The sequence below is a fragment of the Neophocaena asiaeorientalis genome, unplaced genomic scaffold (genome assembly GCF_003031525.2).
Source record: "Neophocaena asiaeorientalis asiaeorientalis breed wild unplaced genomic scaffold, Neophocaena_asiaeorientalis_V1.1 scaffold19, whole genome shotgun sequence".
Classification (NCBI taxonomy): Eukaryota; Metazoa; Chordata; class Mammalia; order Artiodactyla; family Phocoenidae; genus Neophocaena; species Neophocaena asiaeorientalis.
In genome coordinates this window covers 6,310,623-6,333,617 of record NW_020173388.1, presented here as the reverse complement: position 1 = coordinate 6,333,617, position 22,995 = coordinate 6,310,623, and the positions used below count along the sequence as shown (strand labels likewise).

The following is a 22,995-nucleotide window of genomic DNA, read 5'->3' as shown; positions in this document are numbered from 1 at the left end:
GGGGAATATGTTATTTAACTTAGGCCGAAGACTGTACTATGGAAGTTACACCAGGTGCAGAGATCCAAGATGGCAGATTCAATCTTTTTAAGGTGAATTTTAGTAAATTATCCTTGGTTGCTCTCATTTTTTGTTCTTGAGTCTGCTCCCATACCACTACTCGAGGGACAAGATTAAAGTGGAAATAGCTACCTTTTTTCCAAACCTTCAGCTTCCTGGTGACTTACAAATTTGCTGATTGTTGTTTTATCTCCACTTTTGCAAGCATGTGAATTATAGCCTATTATACTAACAAATGCAAAGTAAAACTATTCTTGCTATATGTTGTGATTTTATTTTGAGTCAAGTGTGTGTTTGCTTGTAGGATATAAAAGTTCATGCCAACAGGCTAAGCACTCATTGTAGATCCCGCTATAATCTTTATCAGAATTGGAGACTTATTTGTCCTAATTTTCTGTTAAAAAATGGTAAGGTAGATGACATACTGCTTATTATCTGTATGAGACTGAAATCATTGGTGTAATGTCTTCTGCAGTTTAAGATGGCTCAGGAATCTTAGGTGTTCTTTGCCAGTCGCCAAGAAAGACTCAACAAAATTAGGATAAAGTCATTGATTTTTTAAATTAATATTAAAACGAGCAGGTTTAATGAGGGACTTGCAGGTTGATACGACTTGGGTATCAAGTCTGACTTCTGGCTTCTCCATTCCATAGGATCAGTCCCAAGAATAATAATATATTTTCATACTTGTGTGATACACAGCAGCCTACAAACTTTTTTCAAAATCTGATTGTAAACTCTTCTTCCTTTACCTTAATTCTTAATTCTTGATTCTTGTATTGAGTGACACTGGGATGAAGACTGGGAGTGACTTTTAGATTGGGTTACATACCCAGGGAACTTTTGTGGGCAGGAACTTCTCTGTGTCCCGTTTGGGGCTACAGCCCAGTCCACCAAAATACTGCCTTATGCAATGCATGTGCTATATCCGCAGATGTAGCCGCTCTGCTGGACACAGTTCTGTATAGAGAATTTAATTTTAATTTACATCCTACTTTGGGTAAGTATTTGGTTCTTGTTCTGCTGTAAATATTTTGAAAGTGTGTGATGATGTCTATCTTATTTTAAATGGTCATCAAGTTCTTTTTGGTGATATCTACTTATTGAGACATTGAATATATTGTTTTTCATGATTGCAATGAATAGTTAGAAAAGTTATCTTGATGAGGAAATAGTTTGTTTGCAATGGTGCTTATAATTTTCTTCTAACAGAAATGAGAACTGCCTTTTTAAACTGCCAGCTTCTCTATGCTTTGTCTTTTTGCAGTAAACTTCTAAAACTAAAGGATAAAAAGAAACTGTTAGGGTCTGGTCTCTTATTGAAGGTAGCCACTGTGAATAAGTTACATACATACAGTCTACTGAAAAATTATTTTGAAGTTTCTTTTGATCATGTGAGAGGATGTCATTGTTCAATTCTGATTTATTTAATTCTGAATGAATAAGGACTTGAATTTAACAGGTATAGTCAAATTAGTTAAGAAATCAGCTTTATTGGATCAGAGAGTTATTTCTGGAGAAGAACAGAAGACTTGGCTTTGTAGAGTGTGGTTTAATTTTAGAAAGCCTAGAAACCAGAAAGATGAATTGGAGGAATTACTCCCTGTTAGTGATCAGGAGAGTGACTTATAGTAACAGTATTCTGGCAGCAGTGTATGGTGTGGTTGGATGAAGTCCAAGCTCTTGTCCACTTATCTACCATTTGAACTATAATTATTAGGATTGGTGAGAAAGAGATAGAAGGAAAAAAGCTTGCCCAGCTTTCTTGATGTATCTGAGTACCTTCAGTGTGCCCAGCACTGTGCTAGATGCTACAGTAAAAGAGGGTCTTTGTATTCAAGGAGCTCATGTTCTGAATGATGTGTACATGTGAACTAATAACCATGATGTATTGTGACAAGTGTTAATGTTGTATTGATAAAATGCAGTAGGGAGTTCAGAGGAGAGATTGGGTTATCCTGCATTGCAGAGTCTAGAAGGATTCAAATGGGATGTGATAAGTGAAAAATGAGTGAGTTTTCATTAGTAGGAGACAGAGGAGTATAGAACATTGTAGGCAGAGAGAGCAATGTGAACAAAACCAGATAGCATTAAAGGAGAGTTGGGGTAGATGAGACATAGAGGAGAGAAGCCTGGAAATGGTAGAAATGATGAGAAAGATCTTAATCTAAAACTAGCTTGCAGACATATGTATGGGCAGTAGGAAGCCATTTGAAAGTTTTTGGGTAGGAGAATAGTATGAGCAAATCTGGTTTTTAGAAAAAGAACTGGTACCAGGGTAAGCTATAGAATGTAAGAGGGAAAAAGGGAGACAGAGACTAGAATGGGAGCTGTTGGAGTACTATAGGTATGAAATGAAGAAAGACCCAGACTGATACTGGTGGATGGACAAAGGAACAAATTTAAGAATCAAAATTTTAAGTTATTTTCATATCTACTACAAAGATATTTTTTCATCCTTATTCAAGTGAGAGGCAACTCATCATCTTTAAAGTAATTTTTTTTTTTACTTTTTATTAAGTAAATTTTCAAACATTCTAACAGGTAGAATAGTACAAGTGAACTGCCATGTGTTTATTATGGAAGTGTCTCAAGTGACTTATCAACATTTTAACATTCTTAAAGTCTTTTGATATACTTTAATATAAAAGATTTTTAATATATTTTTTAGCAAAATGAAAGATGAAATTTAATAAGTATAAAAATAAAATCACTCAATTGGGTACAAAAGCAGTTGTATAACTACATAATTTGGGGTTAGGGCAAGAGAGGAGTCACTAGTGAGAATGGGTGCACACCTGCATAGATGTTTTTTTTCCTCTCTGGAAGCATGTATGAGTTTTGTCACTAGTGTTGTGAATTTCATAAGCATGTGTCTTGGTCTGTTATCAGTCATTGTACCAAGCTTTCATTTGTACCTTTTTAATCTGGAAGTACATATCCTTCATTTCTGGGATCTTTTCTTACTTTGTTATTATTATTATTTTTACTTTTTCTCTGCTTTCATCTGCCTTTTGGACCTCTTATTCAAAAATTAGACCTCCTTATGCTGGTTCCTTTAATTTTCTTAGTTTTTCTCTTCTCCTTTCTCTTTGTTTTCCATTATCTGGGAGATTTCTTCAGCCTCAGAATGCTTCTGTTCACTTTTTCATTTCTGCTATTGTATTTTTGAATATCCAAGAAGATTTTCCTTCAGTATTTAACTTTAACCTATTCATATTCATGCATGCAGTAATGCAGTATTTTTTCCTCCCTCTATCTTTCAGAAGATCTTAATGTTAGATTGTTTCTGTTAGGTTTTCTTTTTGTGTATGGTCTGTTTTCTACAAGTTCATCTTTAAGTTTGTTGTTTTGGGCTTCTGACTTTGACTTTTCTCAAGTATTTGTTGATCCTTGCCCATTATTAACTGGGCCGCTGAAAAGGTGATTGGAAGCTCTGTGCATGTGGGTAGAACTTGTTGACTGTAGGCTTTACTGTAGGGCTAAGTTTTTCTTACAGTCTCCGATGTCAGTATCTTTATCTTTGTTTTACTTTTTGTTTTTTCTTTTTGTGATAATCTGAGTTTTCAGAGAAGGCATTCTAGTATCCTGCCTAGAGGGTTTATATTTATATTTGGCTGCTTGAAATGTTCTGGGAGCTAGAGTTGTCAATTCCTGAATCTTTGTGGGTCTTGCTGTGAAAATCAGTATGTCTTTGCTTTCTCATTGCTGACTTAGGATTCAGATTCTTTGGTCTGCTCAGTTACTATTTTTTTGTCTGCCTTCAAAGTCCTAACTTCTGTTGCCTTCCCAGTCTTTTTGTTCTTGTGGGTTGAAACAAAATTGTAATAAATAATTTATGTGATTTTCTATTTTTTCTTTTTTCATCTTAACATGTAAATGTTTTCCTAGGTTATTAAAGTTTTTTGATAAATAACACTTTATAAATAGTTGCATAATCCATTATTTGGGTGTTTCACAGTAATTTCTTTTTAGATATTATTTTGTAGTATTAAACTTTTATAAATAATGCTGTGAAGGGCAGTTGAAGGAAGTTTTACAAAATAATTAAGTTTCAGCAAATTTGAGTAAAAATATGATAATTTGTTTTTATAAAATAAGTCATAATGTCTTACAGTCATTTCTTAAAATATTAGATCATGTGGAAAAAATAATCTCATTATGTTGTGATTAAACAAGTTTTGAGTCTGTAATGCTGAGTGCAACATCTGAAGACAAAGTGATAATGATAATGCAGGTTGATTAGGAGGGTTGCTAAAATGGTGAAGATTTTCAGAATTGTTTACTATAATAAGTATATTATGAAGAAATTAACAAGAAAGGAAAACTAAGTTAGGAAACACAAGCAAGTTTTACATGTTTGAAAATGTATCTTGTCTTCCTGATACCTTTTCTCACTTTTTCCCCTATTGTAAATACTCTTTAATTTGTAATCTCTTGCCCCTCTTTCTACCTCTTTCCAACCCTTCTCCCTTCCTCCTTCCCAATTTTTATTATTTATTTGTTTACTGACGTGTTTGTTTATTTTTAAGATTTAACATTATCTTTATTACTTTCTTTGAATTGCCTTTCCAGAGATATTCATCTTTATGTAGTTTTTGACAGAATAACATTAATACCCCACGTTTATAAAGTGGTTTCCCATTATCTCACCTGGTCATCACAAGAGCTTGATGAGATAGACTGAGTAGTTGTTACTGGTATTTGATAATAGGGATAGAAGGATTAAAGACTTTCTCAAAGCCTCAAGAGCAGAGACTAGAATCCAGGCCTTCTGGTGCCCAGTAGAGCTCCCTTTCTGTGAGACCAGATTTGCTGCTCTGCTCCAGTACTAGGGTTCCAGTTGCTCTCCAGATCCCAACTTTTAATTGAGCATTGTCTATGCCAGGAAGTGTCTTAGGCTTGGGTGGAGAGGGGAGGTAAGCATTATAGACATAGACTTTGTGGTCTTAAGAGTTTATCTGACTTAATGGGAAAGATAGGTAGTAATTAGATTATCATGCCAAAAATTATATAAACTCCATGTTCTATGAAAGACTTTAAAGAAGTGACATTTAAAGCTGAATCCCAAAGCCAATCAAATAGCAAATATATTTGAGCACTCATTACATGCCAGGCAGTGTATTTAGGCACTTAGGATACAGATTTGAACTGGACGCCATCCATGTCTTCAGAGATCCCATGTTATAGTGGCAGCAGGCAGACAATAAACATAAAATAAGTAAGAGGACTTAAGATAATGTGAGAAATTTTATGAATAAAATGCAAAATGTTATGATAGAGATAATATGATAGAGATTGGGATTGGCCACTTCAAGGAGACATTTGAACAATACTTGAGCCATGATGATCTTTTAAAGCAGAATGAACATCTAGTGCAAAAGCCCTCATAAAGGAGGAACTTATCTGTTAAAAAGAACAAGAAGAAAGGCCATTGTGACTGGGCGTAGTTAAGATAAGTTGGGGAGGAATAGAGGAAAACAAAGTTGGAGAGGTAGGCAGGGCCCATACCATAAATCCTTGTAGGCCATGATAAGTTTAGGTTTTATTTTGTTTGCATCGGAAAGTTATTGGAGAATTTTTTTTTTTTTTTTTTTTTTTGTTTGGTTTGGAAAATTATTGGGATTTTTTTTTTTTTTTTTTTTTTTTGCTGTACACGGGCCTCTCACTGTTGTGGCCTCTCCCGTTGCGGAGCACAGGCTCCGGACGCGCAGGCTCAGCGGCCATGGCTCATGGGCCCAGCCGCTCCGCGGCATGTGGGATCTTCCCGGACCAGGGCACGAACCCATGTGCCCTGCATTGGCAGGCGGACTCTCAACCACTGCGCCATCAGGGAAGCCCCTATTGGAGAATTTTGAGCAGGGGAGAGACATGAGCTGATTTATATTTTTAATAAGATTGCTTTGGCTGTGTACAGAGGACGGATTTTAGAGAGGTAAGGTCAAAGCAGAGACACAGTGTAATAGAACAAATGAGATGTGGTGGTGGGTTTGACCTGAGTTTTAGGAGTGGACAGAATGGTAAGTGGTTGAATTTGGTATATATTGTCAAGGTAAAGTTGACATTGATTGTTCATATGTATTGGATCATTGCTAGTTTTGTTTCTGTTTTTATTTTCTTGAGCAACTTGGTGCCATTTACTCATAGGAAGAAGACTTGGGGAGGATCAGATTGGGGGATAGCGGGAAATCAGTAGCTTTATTTTGGCCATGTAAGTTTGAGATGCTTAGAAGACATGTGAGAAGCTGGGTGTAAATTATTAGAGCTCAGGGGAACAGTTGAGACCGTAGTGTCAACTCTGAGTATTCCTGACATCCCCAGGAAGAATAGTGCATTTCTTCTTCTGTGTTCTCATAGTATCTTTTATCCCAGGGATATTTTTTTCATAACAGTTGTTGTATTGCTTTGGTGGTTTGTGCCTGTCTTTTCCCACAGTCTGGAATTTTGTTGTATTTCTCTGTGGTCTCAGTTTCCAGTACATAATAGGTAGTCAATAAATGTTTGATGAATAAATCATGTTTATTTCCCCTGTCACCACATTGGGTCAGTTTTACCTGTCAGATGTCTAACAAATCTGTTTCTTTCTTTCTCTCCTCAGTGTCTTAGTGCTGATCCTTATCATCCCTCATATAATTAGTATAAACATTAATACCTTATTTGAAAATGAGTTCCACATAATGTTTATCTGAGAGGTAGATGGTTTCTGGAATTGAATCAGTGGTTTGAATGTATCAGAGTCAAGGTGTCTGAATTCTCTTGGCCTTTGCCTCATAGGGAAGGAGAGTGATGCTGAATTTAGACTGAACAGGGACAGTAGAATTTAAATAGGGCCTAAGATATAGTGATGTTATGTAAGTATAGGGCAACTTGAACTTTATTTAAATTTAATAAATTAATGACGATTTTTAAGATAGGAAGGTGAGTATAAAAGCAAAAGAGCATAAAGAAGATTTTCACCAGTCTAAAGGAATATGACTGGACCGTACTTCAGAGGATCTGACAGGAGCACAAAGGATGGGCAAATATGGGAGAAATTATGAAGTAAGTAGATAACTGGTTTGAAAGTGAACGTAAAGAGTGAGAAGAGGGATTAAGGAGACAGATGACTGACGTCAGGCTTCTGGGTATACTGAATTCTTCAAGGCCTTTCTTGAACTCTGAAACATGGAGTCTTAACTGAGTATCTTGGACTTATTTATAATGATCTGAGGGAATTTATGAAAGTCCTTAAGAGTTATAGTTTATTGGACTTTTAAGTGACATTAATTTGAACTTTTTACTAGTTGGGAACATTTTGGTCCCATAATCCATCTTTGGTGCCTTTCACCTAATGCTGTTCTAAAATAAGTTTAATTTTATTATATACTGGGCAACGAAGCACTCTTCATATTTAATTTCAAATGAAATGTTATGAATTTATTTTAACATCTTTACTGTATTAGGTTTGAGTGTTCCATTGAATTAAACAAGCTAATAACCCTTTTTTTTAAGGTACAGCAGGGAAGAACTGGAAATTCAGAGAAGGAAACAGCGCTTCCATCTACAAAAGCTGAGTTTACTTCTCCTCCTTCTTTGTTCAAGACTGGACTCCCACCAAGCAGGTTAGTGAGATATTGATGATTCAGTTTATTGAAGGCATCGGTATCTTCACCTTTAGTGCTATATGAAGTATAAAAACTCTGAATGATATACCACAAAACTGGAACATTCTACTTGGTTTTAGTACAAAATGAATTCTTTGTGAAAAACTCTTCTGGGTGCTATTTCATCTAAAAAAAATCTAGGTAAGCAAGAAATGAACAGTGGAATATAGTTATATGTATATATAAAGAAACAACAGTCTCACATTCAGGACAGGTGGTGACAGCAAAGGTTGCACTGTTTTCTGTGCTTATTATTCTTACATAAAGAATTATTGAACTTCCTAAATCTGGATATACTGGCCTAAAGATGTTTCACTGATTTTAGTAAAAGAGGTTGTAGAAATTTCAGCCTGAGAAATTTTTCAAATTAAAACCATTTTCTTTTCTTTCTTTGGTTTGTTGTGATAATACCTAACTTTGAGTTCTACAGGGTACCAACTGTAAGAGGCAAAGATGTTGGCAAATGTCCTTTTAACTTAAACATAACAAGTGATTAGCCCATTACCAGGAAAATGGTAAAGGATAAGCCAAGACTAGGGAAGTTTTATGTCAGCAGTTTAATCTTGGGTTAAAGATGACTTAAACCAGTTATTTCTCTGAGCCTGAAACAAGTCAGTAACTCAACTATTACGAGTTCTCAGCCAGATCATTTACCTTTTGTGTTACTTACTTAAATTTAATTTATGTAGTTTCCTGATTTTGTCATTCTGATATTTCATACTATATGAATGCAGAAAGAAAACTTGTAATTTAGCCCTAAAATAAAGATTTTTGAAACTTTCAGCCAAAATTCAATATCGTAAAGCCATCTCAGATTTTGACTGTCTCTTCTTAACAATTTCTAGTCATGCATATATACACTACCAAATGTAAAATAGGTAGCGAGTGGAAAGCAGCTGCATAGCACAGGGGGATCAGCTTGGTGCTTGGTGACCACATAGAGGGATGGGATAGGGACGGTGGAAGGGAGACGTAAGAGGGAGGGGATATGGGGATATATGTATACATATAGCTGATTCACTTTGTTATACAGCAGAAACTATAATACAGCATTGTAAAGCAATTATACTCCAATAAAGATGTTTAAAAAAAAAACATAAGGGGAAAAATGACTAAAACAAAAAACAGAAAAACAATTGCTAGTCATGGACTTTTCCAAATAAGGTTTTTTAAACCAAATGCAATCTCATAAAAGTGTTTGTCTAAGAAGTTATGATAGCTGAGGAATATTGATTCTTTTAATTTGTAGTATTCTCTTTTTTTTTTTCATATTTTAAAAGAGGCCAACCTTCATTCATTGAGTTTATGGTGTTCTACATTCTAGAATGATATTAAGAGCTTGGACTCTAGAGCCAGACTTCTGGCTCAAATTCTAGCTCTGTTACTTACTAGCTGTGAATTACACTAGCTGTGTATTACTAGCTGGTGTGTATTGGGCACATCGCCCAATCTTCTTGTTCTTTCATTTCTTAATCTATAAAATACAGTAATAATACTACATAATACCCTCACTGGATAGTTATGTATATTAAATGGATTAATTTATGTAAGGTGTTTAGCACAGTGGTACATACATAATAAATATTCTATGGATGTTTGTTATAATTAAACTAATTGAACTTTTAAAAATCAATAGCAGTTTTTCTGTGTTTTGCCCACTTCCACCCCCTCCCCTCTTTTTTAAAAATTTGGGCCAGATTATGTAGGACATTGTGCCATTATATAAGTGTTTTGGCTTTCCCTGTAAGTGAATATATGGGGAGTCACCATCAGATTTTGAGCAGAGGAATGAAATAATCTGATTTAGGTTTTTAAAGTCTCAATTTAACTGCTTTATTAAGCTCAGACTACAGAGGAATTAAGGGCAGTAATGGGGAGGCCAGTTAGGAGGCTATAACAGTTATCTAGACAAGAAATAATGGTAACTTAGACCACGGTGGTAGTGGTGCAGATGGTGAGACGCAGTCAGATACTGGACACATTTCAAAAGACACAAAAGATCTTTTATATCTGAGGCAGAAAAGACTATAGGAGGAATGATTTTTGGAGGGAGGAGACCAAAAGTTCAGTTTCGAACCTGATAAAATTGAGATGCCTACTAGTTATACAAGTGGAATATTTGCATGGGAAGTGGATAAATAGATCTGGAGTAAGGGGAAAGGTATGGACTGGAGGTACAAATCTGGGAGTGATCAGTGTTTAAATAGTACTTAAATGAATCTGTGAAATTGAATTAGATTGTAAATGAGGTAAGTATTACTAGAGAAGTAGTAAGAAGACAGAGCCTTGAGGCACTTCCATGCAGGTCAGAAAAATAAGGATGGAACAGTAAGAGGAGACAAGTAGAGAAAAATGACTAATGAAATAGGAAAACCCAGTGTATATCTTGAAAAGGGTGTGTTTCAAAATAGGAAGAGTGTTTTAACTATCAAATAATATTGATTGGCCAAGAAGAAGAGGACTGGGAATGACTTGGATTTTAAATGCAAAGGTTGTGGTGATTCTGACCAGGACGTTTTCAGTGGTATAAGGTGAAGATTTAAAAAAAGACTTTGTGGAATGGATTCAAGAGAGAATAGGAGGAAAGGAATTAGAATGAACAATTTTTTGTTTTTTTCTTTTTTTTTTTCTTTTCTCTCTTTTGAGGGGGCAGAGAAATGGGACAGTATCTGGAGGGAAATGTGGGGTCAGGAGGAGGGTTTTTTGCCAAAATGAAAGAAATTACAGCATGTTTTTATATTTATGAGAATGAGTTACTAGAGGGGAAAATTGATGATGCAAGAATTGAGAAGGGACAGTTCTTAGAGCAGTGTCCTTAAGAAGGTCAGAGGGGGTGGGATGTAATATGCAAGTGGAGGATTTAGCCTTAAAGAGAAGCATGGACAATTCACTCATTGTAATAGGAGGAAGGGCAGGTGAAGGTAGGTGGGTGGTTAATGGTGATGGAAACAACTGAAAGTTCTCTTTCTGATTGCTTCAGTTTTTCCCAGCAGCATAGAATGCAGACTTATCTGGTGAAAGTGAGAATAGTGGAAGAGGGTGTTGAATGTTTGAGAGGAGAGGAGAAGGTCTGACTGAAATAGTTATTTAGAAGTGTGTGAATAAACCTGGGGGAAAGGAGCAGGATTGCTAGGCAGTTACCTGGAGGGAAGTGTGGGGTGAAGAGATGGCTTTTCTTTTCCAGGTGGGAGAAATCACAGCATTTTTATATGCTGATGGGAATGAGCAGAGTGAAAAATTTATGACACGGGGAGAGACTGTACATTTCCAACTTTTCTTGAGGTTAGTGGCCAGAGGTTGAAAATGAAACAAGTCAGCTTGTTTGGGTGTGTTTGTCTTTCCCTTGTCAGGTATTCATGTGTTCATGAAGAGTAGCTAGAGTTGGATTTAGCATGGGTTGAAGTTATACCAGGCAAATATGCCCAACGGAGAGAGGGGCAAGGAAGGTGAGAGTGTACTTGAGAGAGTGATTATAATGATGGATCATGGATCTAAGGAGAGATGAAGGAGAGATGGATAAGGAGTGATGGGAGGACACCGGTGGATAAGGCACAGTAAGAAGGAAGTAAAAAAAAAAAATGACAGAAATTAGCAGATTCATCACTTATGCTGAAAAGAATGGATAATTACCACCACAGTTTGTAGAAACAGACGCAGCATGTTAATACTGTCACTTTGGGATGCAGAGAACAGTACTCATTGCTCATTAGGAAAGTTTGTTTTCTGGACTCATCTTCGCTTGATCAAAAGGATACTTCTCAGCCACTGTGAAGTATTTCCCTAAATAAATATCTGTGTTTTATTCTTTATATTTATAAAGTATTTCCATTTTAGTCTTTGTATTTATGGAAATTAGGTGTTTTTAAAAGTAAAATTTTATTGACTTTAGGGAGAAGACAGTAATGTCATGTAAGTCATAATAGAGACTACAGCAAATATTTAGCAGTAATGAAGTGTACTACTGACCTAATAACCGTATTCCTGTTGTTTAAAATCTTAGATTGCCATATTAACATATAAATGGCTACTGGTATGTTTGCAAAGAAAAAAAATTTTTAATGCTTCTTTGTACTTTATCAGTAGGAATGTTGGATTTCTAACTTTCTGTACCGCCCAGCAAATTGTTAATATTTGATATATCAGAATGTTTTTTTAATCTTTAAAAGTTTTCATATAGATCAATAAGCAGAATATTACCATTACTACCAGAAGCCCCTCTTGTGCCCCCTTCATTTATTGTTTTCATTTTTTAATGTTTTATTTTGAAAAAAATTCAAACTTAGAAAGAGTTGCAAGAAAAGTATTAAAGTCTATACACTGTTCACTCAGATTCACCAGTTATTAACATTTTGCCATATTTGCTTTATAATTTCTCAAAAATATTTTTTTCCTGAACCATTTGAATGCTGATTGTAGACATTGTGCCCTTTTACCCCTGAATACTTAAGCATATATTTCCTAAGAACAAAGACATTGTGTTCCGTAATTATAGGAAACAGTTAATCAATGTCAGAACATCTCATAATGAATCAGTACTTTAATATATACAAGCCATAAATTTTGCTGATTATTTCAATAATATCTTTCATGGCAGTTCTTTTCTTTCCTCCTTGATTTAGGATTTAGTCCAGGATTATTCATTACAATTAACTCCTTTATCTCTTTATTCTTTTTTGATCTGGGACAGCTTCTTGAACATTCTTTGTATTTGTTGACATTGACTTGAAGAGTACAGTCTGGTTATTTTGTAAATCATCCTTCAGTCTGGGTTTGCTTGATGTTCCCACGTTATTAGATTCAGGCTTTGCTTTGGGGGCAGGAATACTACATAAGTAATGTGGTGTTCTCAGTGAATCAGCTTGTAGGTACATGATGTCAGTTTGTCCCGTTTTTAGTGGTGATAACTTTAATTACTTAGTCGTGGTGGTGTCCTTTGCGTTTCTGCAAAGTTACTGTATAAATAAGTAATCTGTGAGGAGACTGCATAAATATTCCGTTTGTCTTTGAACTTTCCATGAATTTTAATGTCCGTTTTTGATTTAGTCAATTATTACTGTAATGACTGAAAATAGTCATTGTCTAACTCTGTTATTCCTGTTACATTTATTAGTTGGCATTCTACTTTAAAAATGAGCTTTTCCACCTCCCTCACCTACTTATTTATTGTTAGACTCATTAATTTTTATTTTATGTGTGAGAGAGTGTGTGTGGCTTATAAATGGGGTATATAAACTATATATATACACATACACACACACACACGTATATGTATACACACATATATATGTACTGTAATTCATATTGATGCTCAAATTGTTCCAGATTTGGTCCATGGGAGCCTCTTCAGACTGGCTCCTCTGACCTTTTGACATGTCCCCATCATCTTTTTTTGAGGATTTCTTTATTTTCTGATGTTTCAGTCTTATGTTGTACTTTCCCTGCCCCTTCCCTAGAAGGCAGCCATTTCTTGAAGGAATCCTGATGCTTTTTAGTGGGAAATGGTAATTAGAAACCACGGTCTTGGCAGTAGTTACGCTCATTGCTGTTGGGGTGTCACTATTTCTAGGTCTTTTCAGCACTCAGCTAGGAAAAAGCAAGCAATTTTAATGTGAAATTGCCATATATATGTTATTTTTATAAAATTTTAATCATATAGTCATGTTTCTTCTGCTTCTAGCTTGACACCACAGGTTCTACTCCCCTTTCCCTATTTTGTATTGCATCTTCCTTTTTCCCACAGTGAGAACCTAGTTGCAGCAAGTTCAATATATACACTCATTTGCTTAATACTGAAATACACACAAAATAGATTAAAACTGTGCACCTACCATTACAAAAAACAAACCTATTAAATAGAGTTCAAGATTTCTTTCAATTTTTCTTTTTCTTAGATTGAGGGTATAATAGTCAAAATATTGTGTTCAAAAATTTCCTTCAGAGTGGTTATATGTATTAGTCACTTAAAAGATAATTTGATCCATTGTTTCTGTTTCTTTTCAGTATTAGCATTTCTTTTCCTCCATGCTTATTGACTTACTTTCTACATATCTAGAACATTTAACATAGTTCCAAAGGCAAGACTATGCAAAAGTATACTCAGATTAGTCATTCTTTTTGCAATTTTTTTCACTCCTGTCAATAAACAGTTTCATTTCATCTAGTTACTGGCTTGTTCTTCCTGTGTTGTTTTTTTTTTTACATAAATAAGCAGCTACATAAACATGTTTTTCCTGTTACTTTGAAAGAGTGTCTTATTACTCCTTTAAAGGATTGGCAAGAGTGTATATAGGTGAACACCAGGGATAAAATTAACTTTTTTTAGAATTTTACTTTGAAAGACTTTAATTATTCTGAAATTGAATTTTAATGAAATATATATTTAATATAGGCTTTTATGAAACACAGAATGTTGCTGTTAACTGGTTACACTAACAATATTTATTTCTATTATTGAAGAATTAGGGAAAGAAATACCAACATTTCAAATAAGGTTTTATGAAACTGCAGAAATTAATGTTATTAATTTGTAAAAGCACTGAAATTTATTTCTGGATAATATATATAACCTGAAGTAAGCCTTTGGTTCTTTTCTCATTTCTGCATTTTGACATCATACTGTCTATGTTGAGAAGTATTTCTAAAAATATTCTAGAATTAATAAAATGTTGATAACAAAGACATCTATATTTGAATACCACTAGCAGTCTTAGTTCCACAACAAGTATTTCATATAACTTGAAGAGAATGATACTATCAGAACATGCTAAAGGACTTTAGAAAAAGCATGTCAAGGAAAAAAGAAACAGAACAAGGGGGGTCAGAGACAACAGTATGTAAGAAAAAACATAGAAAATTTATCTCACCAGAAACAGCACCTCTTCTCAGTCTCAGACAAGTACTGCCTCCAAAAAAGCCAATTCAAGCGTTGGGAAGTGGCAGGATCAATATGGGAGGGCCGAATCACCTGATCTAAGGTAAGGCTATTTTTAAACATTGGATACTCCTGATGTTTAGGTCATCAGTGTTGTTTTATCTCATTAGAAAGATAATAAATTTTGACTAGGCTGTACCATTTTCCCCCCTGAATTACACTGTTTCAGTATAGAATTGAGGGTTTTTACACTTACCTTATGAATCAGCCCTTATCACCTCATGTCTCGCCCCTTGTCTCTCTAGCTTTTTATAACATAAATTGCCTGGAACCATGCTAATGGGTGCTCAATAAATGTTTTCCTTCCCTTTGCTGCAGGTTTAATTTTCCTTTCTCATATCATACCCTATTCAAAAACCCCTGGGTGCTTTTCAGTATCTGGAATAAAAGTTAGCTCTCTGAGCCGGTCTTTAGGACCTATAAAATTGGACGCCATTGAATCTTTCCAATCTTTATTTTCCAACTACAGTGCATAAACCTGCCATTCTATTAAGTGGGTCTAGGAAGTACTATCTCCCTTATTGTTGCTATGCTTTTTATTCATAATCCACCCTCCATAGAATTTTGGTTTGTGTTCTAAATCTTAAATTTACAAAGCATACAAACCTTGGATGGATATTGTAAACTGAGCCTGTGAAAATGGGAATAATAATTTCTATCCTAAGTGATGTAATGAGAAGCAAGTGTGTTAGGGTATGAAAATGTATTGCCAACAATAAGCAGTTATACTTTGCTTGACTATATAATCTAAGCAGTTATACTTTGCTTGACTAGAAATACAGACTAAGATACCTTCTTAATTTATCGTTTGAAGTTTTAAATAAGGTAATAGTATATGGGAGTGTGTTTTGTTTGTTTTTGTTGGTAAAGAATTTAAAGCTTTCTTCCTGGGCAGCTTGATGCTATATTAATGTGTGTTTTGTTTTTTATGTATTTATTGTATTTTATTTTTGGCTGCGCTGGGTCTTCGTTGCTACGTGGGCTTTCTCTAGTTGTGGTGAGCACGGGCTACTCTTTGTTGCAGTGCGCGGGCTTCTCATTGCGGTGGCTTCTCTTGTTGCGAAGCTTGGGCTCTAGGTGCGCTGGCTTCAGTAGTTGTGGCTCGCGGGCTCTAGAGAGCAGGCTCGGTAGTTGTGGTGCACAGGCTTAGTTGCTCCCCGGCATGTGGGATCTTCCTGAAACAGGGCTCGAACCCGTGTCCCCTGCATTGGCAGGCAGATGCTTAACCACTACGCCACCAGGGAAGTCCCATGCTGCTATTACTTTAACATCTGAAATTTCTTTTATATAAACCAGTTGACTTACAATTTTTAGCTTAAAATAGTTATGCTTTTGATATAACAGCTTATTTCTTGAAATAAATTGGCCATTTTATAAGGAAAATATTAGTTTTTAAATCTGAAAGTGATACATTTCAGTACTTAGACTATATAACTTCCCCCTCGCTACCCGCCCCCCCGCCCCCCTGTGCCCCAAAAGATGGTTTGGTAACTCAGAAAACTCCCTATTCTGATTTTGTGATTAGTCTCAGGGAGTATAGGTAGTAGGAAATTTGACACTGTATTTTCAGTGTGTATTTTGTGCTTTTGAAAATTAAAAATTAAAAAGAAAAAACAACTGTAGATGAAAGCTACATACACTTTCTTATAGCATAAGATAAAAAATGAGATTCCAGCTCTTGTAATTAATGTAACTGAGAAATGGGGAGTTTTTTTAAAGCATTCCTTAAGCCTCTTTGTAAAGAACGATTAAATGATGGTTGAGATCCTTTTCATAAATTACTGTATTTGGAGACCCAGACTTTTCTCACCCTGTTACTCTTAATTTATATATTATAGTGTTTTTAAATCTTTAAGCTAACTGTAGTATATAACAATAACATTTTATTGGTGCAAGTTTGTTTTGTACAGACTTGTAACTCTTGTAAAGCGAATTAGTGAGAAGAATGAAGTAGTTTAAATGAACACAGAAAATTGGAATAGGCAGTATGGATGATTGCTATAACCTTACCCCAGTGTCCAATTTATTTCTGTATTTTATTTTCATTTTACAATCTTAAACTATGCTCCTTTTAGATAATTAGTTGCAAATTCTAGGTTGTTTTATTAAGCTTGTTTTCCAATATCAGAATACTTTTAAACTAACCCAGACTCTTGAAGAATAGTAAAAATTGCTTTACAATGTATAATCACTAAAATATTTAAACCTGCTCGCATTTTTTATAATAGACAAACAAAACTTAAAAGTGGATGTTAAATGAACATTAAATCTAAGGTTGACTCCCTCATTTGTTCTTGCTGCTTACTATTGTGTCTTGATGAAATCGTTTACTGAAAAAACGTACCTGTACTTCATAGCATTTGAGCACTCTGCATGCATGTTGCTATATTGTGTAGCTTGTAAGATTTTATGTGATTGGACATGTGAAGGCCTTTTTTAAAAAATTACCTGTAGAAACATATCTTTTCCTATCAGTGATACATTTAAAAAATGCAACTAAGCATAAATATGGCTGGTAAAGCTTTATTCCAAGCTCTGCACAAAAGTAAGTAAACTTGGCTGCCCTAATAAACACAATTTATGTCCTCCAGTGAGTCACATTTTAGCATATTTCACCTTTAAGTATTCAAGGTTTTTTGTTTGTTTTTAATATAGCTTAACAAGTAACGTGACATTTTAAAAATTCAGGACCCAGAAAATTAGCATGGAAAACATTCTGTGGGTAGGAGGGGGTTTGGAGTTGGTCATACCCAAGCCTGAATATTGACGTTGGCGTGGCACTTCACAAAGGAGCCTCTTTCCACATCTGTGAAAATGAAACTGATTGGACTTACACCTTACTTTCAGTGTACTTACGGATGAAATAATTTTTAAGCCTGTGAAACGCTATTGCAGGGCACCCACTAAAGTGTTAGTTCCCCTTGGATCTCTGCTCCCATCATAGGCTTTACCAGTCTCTTTGAATATGGTGTGATAAGAAATTACATGTCCTGAAGACAGTTTTTTAATTCTGTGATTTTTTTGGGGGGGGGATGTGTATCACTTTTCTAGACAGAATTCTTTTTTATTAAGTCTCCACTTGAAAAATAGAATATAAGTATAGAAGCAGTACTGTCAGTCCGCAGAACTCAAAAGATCAATATGAAAATATGTATGTAATGAAATCTTTACCATAATGGTTAAACCTTTTTAGATATGACTTTAAATTTATTGAGTAATAAAAACATTAATTTTTATTAACTACTTTAAGTTCTTATAAGTCTCTTCTTTGGGCATGCCATTAGTTGTAGTCCTCGACTTTAGCTCTGTATTGGAGTTACATGGCGAGCTACAAAAAATATTGATGCTTAGGCCTGAGAGACTCAGATTTAACTATTTGCTGTGCACTCTGGGCATTGGGGGTCTTAAACGCTCTCTAGATGATTCTGATGTGCAGGCAAAGTTGAGAACCCCTAATCCATTAGTGGGGTGTGAAGTAAATTTGCTGGTCTCAGCCACCAAATATTTCTTGGTTTTATTTTTGTTTTTTTCCTGTGTTATTTGTAAATATTAATAAAATCATATTTGATATTAATGTTCTTTTTCCTTTATAGTAAATGTAAGTAAGTACTGTTTTATGAAACATTTGTTTTTTTTTATATAATGTATATACTGGATTGCTGTGCAAAATGTGTTTCCTAAATAACTGTTTTGTGGTTTAAAAAGTTTAAAAACTACTGTACTCTATCACTTAAGATGGACTCAGAGGAGAAACTTTTTTCTTTTTACTTTCATCTTTAAAATGGGAATAATAATAGTTGCTACCTCTTAGGATTATTATGAGGAGTAAATCTATATAAAGTGCTTAGAACAGTGCTTTCCTAGCACCATAGTAGGTGTTCAATAAATACTAGCAATTGTTATTACCAAGAAAAGTAATCTTCAGAGCTAGTGCTTTGTTTTTCTCTTAATGCACATTAAAGACTTTTGTTATGAAGACTGTCCTTTATTTTGGCTGGTAAAAAATAAGCTCAGAGATAAATTTGTGGCCAAAGAGTAATAACTAACCTTTTATCTGTTTTCCCTTGTTTCTGATTTTGTTACTCTTAGGATTTCTATTGTATCTATGTAAGCAGCTCTCATACCCTTTCTGGAACATTAGAATCCTCAAAATATGTCATTTTAATTTAATTCCACTAAAATTTCAGAGATGTTTTCATATTCATCTGTGCTAGGAGGACAGGTCGAGGTTCTTGTGAATATTCACTGCCTGTATTAAACTGTAGATTAATGAAACTGTAGCTGTCCACTGTGGTTAGTTGCTCTCTCTTTCAGCTTTTTACTCTATGATTGAGTCCAATATAGAGAAGAGAATCTTGATAACTGCGTTAGCTGTCTGCCTTATTGAACAGTTTGTAAACCCAGATAAACCTGTGCTATGTAGAAATCCAAGTTACAGTAGATCCTCATGGTGAAGCTCTACTAAATTTTTTTATTCATTGAAATAGAAAGTGGTACATCAGAAACTTTAATAATAATATGGTTCAATATTGTTTTCCATAATGTGACATCAGAATTGATGTTTAATTATTCACCTGTGTTAAATATTAAGTGATTTTTGTTACTTTGGTACATATGTGTCTGTTGTAAAATATTTCTAACAAAATTTCTGATTAAGGTAAATCAATTTGTGTGGTAAAAATGCTTGGGCAAGGGGCTGTTACTATTATGGACATGTAAGGAATTGCAATTTTCTAGACTCCCTCTAGTGATATACATTTATTAAGGCTAATTTCTCATTTGTATGTTTTTATTTTATTTATTTTTTAAAATATTTATTTATTTATGGCTGTGTTGGGTCTTCATTGCTGTGTGCAGGCTTTCTCCAGTTGGCGGTGAGCGGGGGGCCACTCCTCGCTGCGGTGCATGGGCCTCTCATTGTCGTGGCCTCTCGTTGCGAAGCATGGGCTCCAGGCGTGCAGGCCTCAGCAGTTGTGGCACGTGGGCTCAGCAGTTGTGGCTTGTGGGCGCCAGACCTCAGGCTCAGCAGTTGTGGCACACGGGCCCAGTTGCTCCGTGGCATGTGGGATCCTCCTGGGCCAGGGCTCGAACCCATGCCCCCTGCATTGGCAGGCAGATTCTTAACCACTTCACCACCAGGGAAGTCCTGTATGTTTTAGAAACATAATATTTGCCATTTTGACTCTTTAGTGATAGAGCAATCCATTTAAAGCTGAAAAAGGTAATCAGACATCTCTGAACATATTGAAGATAAACTTTAATAAATGAGTACTCCCATGTGTCCCAGAATTTTTGAAAACATAAGTCCTTAGAAATCCATGGTCAAAGGTTATAGAATCTTTCCCCTTTTGCTACTTTTAACAATTCAGAGAACTTATAATCCAAGTTGCAAATCCAAACAAATTTGTGAGAATTTGTTCTTGATGGGAATAAATTTAAGAAGATGGAGAGGGGAGAATCCAGCGATTGAGAATAGAAGAGAATGGAAAAGAAAATAGTAGGGTAGAAATAAGGATTTTTACTATGAAGTTTAGGTAGTAATAAATGGTGAGGGAAATCCTGGTTTCAGAATATACACCTTTATCGTTTGGGCTGTTGGATCTGAGATGTGAGCTGATGGCACGTGCTTTGATATGAAATTATAGTGGTCATAGCTTTGTAAGTATTTTAAGTTTTAGGCAAAAATTAGAGCAATATTTGTTTTGTCAGAAGTATTTCAATTTTTCTAATGTGTGACTGTTAGGATAGTTTCCCAGCTGCACTGAAGGGTACAAGTTAAGTAAAATCACTTTTGATCTTTGAGATCATGAGGGAACCTAGAGGGTCAATGACCTAGGCATAAAATCAGAAAGGCTTGAACATTTTTTAAATGTATTAACAGAAATCTTAAGTGGCAGGATAGTAAGCAGGAATTAACTATGTAGTTGAAGACATTTCAAATGCCATTATAGGCTTTTTGTAGGTCTGTCTTCTTGTTTTTGTGAGCATAAAATTATTTATGGGGCTTTTCAAGGTTTACTTGAAACATACCTTCAGTAGTTCTTGATTTCCAAAAGTCTTAAGTTTTTCAAAGGCTGCTTATCTTGCTAGAAGGCAGCATGGCTCAAGGGAAGGGGTCTGAGGCTTTGGAATCAGGAAGACTCAGGTGTGAAAGTTAGTTTTGCCATGTAATTATTACTGAGGTCAGTGACATCACTCTGGCTCTAGCTTTATCATCTCTAACAAGTATATATTAATTTTTTAAGTTAAGGGTTATTATGAGGTTTAGGTATAGAATGTAATCATTCAATAATTGGTAGCTGCTGTTATTAGTCATTTTAGGAACCTAACTGTAGTGACCTGAAGGATCTATGGTACTTTGATTGTTTTACTTCTGTAAAATTTTAAAAACAGAATTGTTCAGAACTGAAATATAGATGAAGAGAAATTCATCTAATTTGCATCCACTTTTCATTGCCAATTCCTACAAGTGACTTCTGTATCTTGTTAAGCATATATTTTTTTATAAAGTTCTTAGCTACGCGTAAAAATGGCTTTTAACGTTATTTTATTTTCTTTTATTGTTAGATTTTCCTATTGAATTTGCAGCATTATTTTGTGATAGACTGTTTTTCCATCTACTCACAAACTTTAATCGTTGTAAATACAATTGGAGGTGGGGCTGGCATTTAAATATTTGAATTTTTCTAACTAAAGGCAAGTTATCAAGAATGAAAAAGTGGTTCCCTATTTATTTTTTCTAATTCTCAGAATAAATCACTAAGGAACATAACCTTTATGTATCAAAATGAGCATTATTTCTTTTCAAGCCGTTTTGAGGAATTTTTAAGATTTCTGTAATAGAACTATGATATGTGTTACCATTATAGTGGCCAAAAATTTTTATTTCCATTTGTTTAACATTTGCTACTGATTCAGTTCCACAAAAATAAATTCACTTGGAGACTATTAAAAAAATAGTAAATTTTGAAGAAAACCTACAAAAATACTTAAAATTTAGCATTATGATCATTGTTTGGTGTGTTGGTCTTAGCTAATTAATAAAATTTAGTTTTTATGACTATGCAAAGTAGTGAGATCTAAGTGAAGTTTTTTCAATATGTGTTGTGATCTGATTTTATTTTAAATTACATTGCAAAGGGTTTTAGCCTTTATTTCTCACCTAATATTTGTGTTATTGTCCAAACATCTAATTAGGTGAAACTGAAATGATTCAATTTTTATGTTACAGGAGATTACCTGGGGCAATTGATGTTATTGGTCAGACTATAACTATCAGCCGAGTAGAAGGAAGGCGACGGGCAAATGAAAACAGCAACATACAGGTTTAGTATTTTAAAAGTTATTATTTTTTTTTAAATGAAGGATTATATCTGTGTTCTTTTTTTTTTTTTTTTTTTCTGTACGCGGGCCTCTCACTGTTGTGGCCTCTCGCGTTGCGGAGCGCAGGCTCTGCGGCCATGGCTCACGGGCCGAGCCGCTCCGCGGCATGTGGGATCTTCCCGGACCGGGGCACGAACCCGTGTCCCCTGCATTGGCAGGCGGACTCTCAACCACTGCGCCACCAGGGAAGCCCTATCTGTGTTCTAATTTAATTTATTCATTCATAGCACTATGCTATATGTAAGGTGATTTAGGTACTACAAAGGGGATTTAAAATGTGGAATCAATCACCATGTTATTACAAAAGCTGTTCCATTTAAAATTTATAACCTTTGGATCTTTTTCAGTAAGATATATTTTTTTTCCTTGCTATAAATGTGATATATAGGCTCATTGGACTAAAAAAGGAAAATATGGGAAAAGTTTAAAGAAGAAAATAAAACCGTCGATAGTTCTGCCATCTAAAGATAACCACTCTTAACATTTTGGTACATCTCTTTCTCGTCACTAAGCAAGATTGGGATAGATACTACTATGGTTATATTTTTGTGTATCCTTTTTTTTTCCATATAAAATTATCATTTGCATTTTCCCATATTCTTAAAAATATTTACCACCTCCTCATGATAGATTTATTGTATGGCTATACCATAATTTATTTAATGTGACATTTCTGGGTGAAGTAGATCTCTTTGTTTTTCAAGTGAAAGAATGAAAGAAGATGAGTTATTAGCTTGTATAATTCAAGTTTGAACTTTGAGTAATGGAGACTTTCAGCTATTAGCTTGACCTCACTTTTTTTCATTATTTATTTTCTTTCTCTGAGTACTTTAAAAGATGTCCAGTGTTTTGATTCTTTATTACCTTTAGTAAATTATGTAAATGTTCTTTTTAGCACCTTTTAAGGTAAATTATTTCTAGAATGGAAGATAATCCTCTTTTTTACCCCCACCATTAAAATGTCATGCTTTCTTAAAA

General features: G+C 34.8%; 1 protein-coding gene across 16 annotated transcripts in view; it reads left to right on the top strand.

Annotated features, from left to right (window-relative positions):
• Positions 1 to 22,995, top strand: part of FIP1L1 (factor interacting with PAPOLA and CPSF1) — a 65,391-nt gene that overhangs the window by 13,210 nt on the left and 29,186 nt on the right. For 6 of the 16 annotated variants that reach the window (XM_024746643.1, XM_024746641.1, XM_024746640.1 and 3 more), the window contains 4 exons: positions 24 to 92; positions 7,552 to 7,661; positions 14,570 to 14,677; positions 21,866 to 21,959. In XM_024746643.1, coding sequence (XP_024602411.1) covers positions 24 to 92; positions 7,552 to 7,661; positions 14,570 to 14,677; positions 21,866 to 21,959 — 381 coding nt within the window. The remainder of the gene's footprint in view (positions 1 to 23; positions 93 to 7,551; positions 7,662 to 14,569; positions 14,678 to 21,865; positions 21,960 to 22,995) is intronic. The other 10 variants (XM_024746652.1, XM_024746651.1, XM_024746650.1 and 7 more) reach the window with 5 other exon arrangements.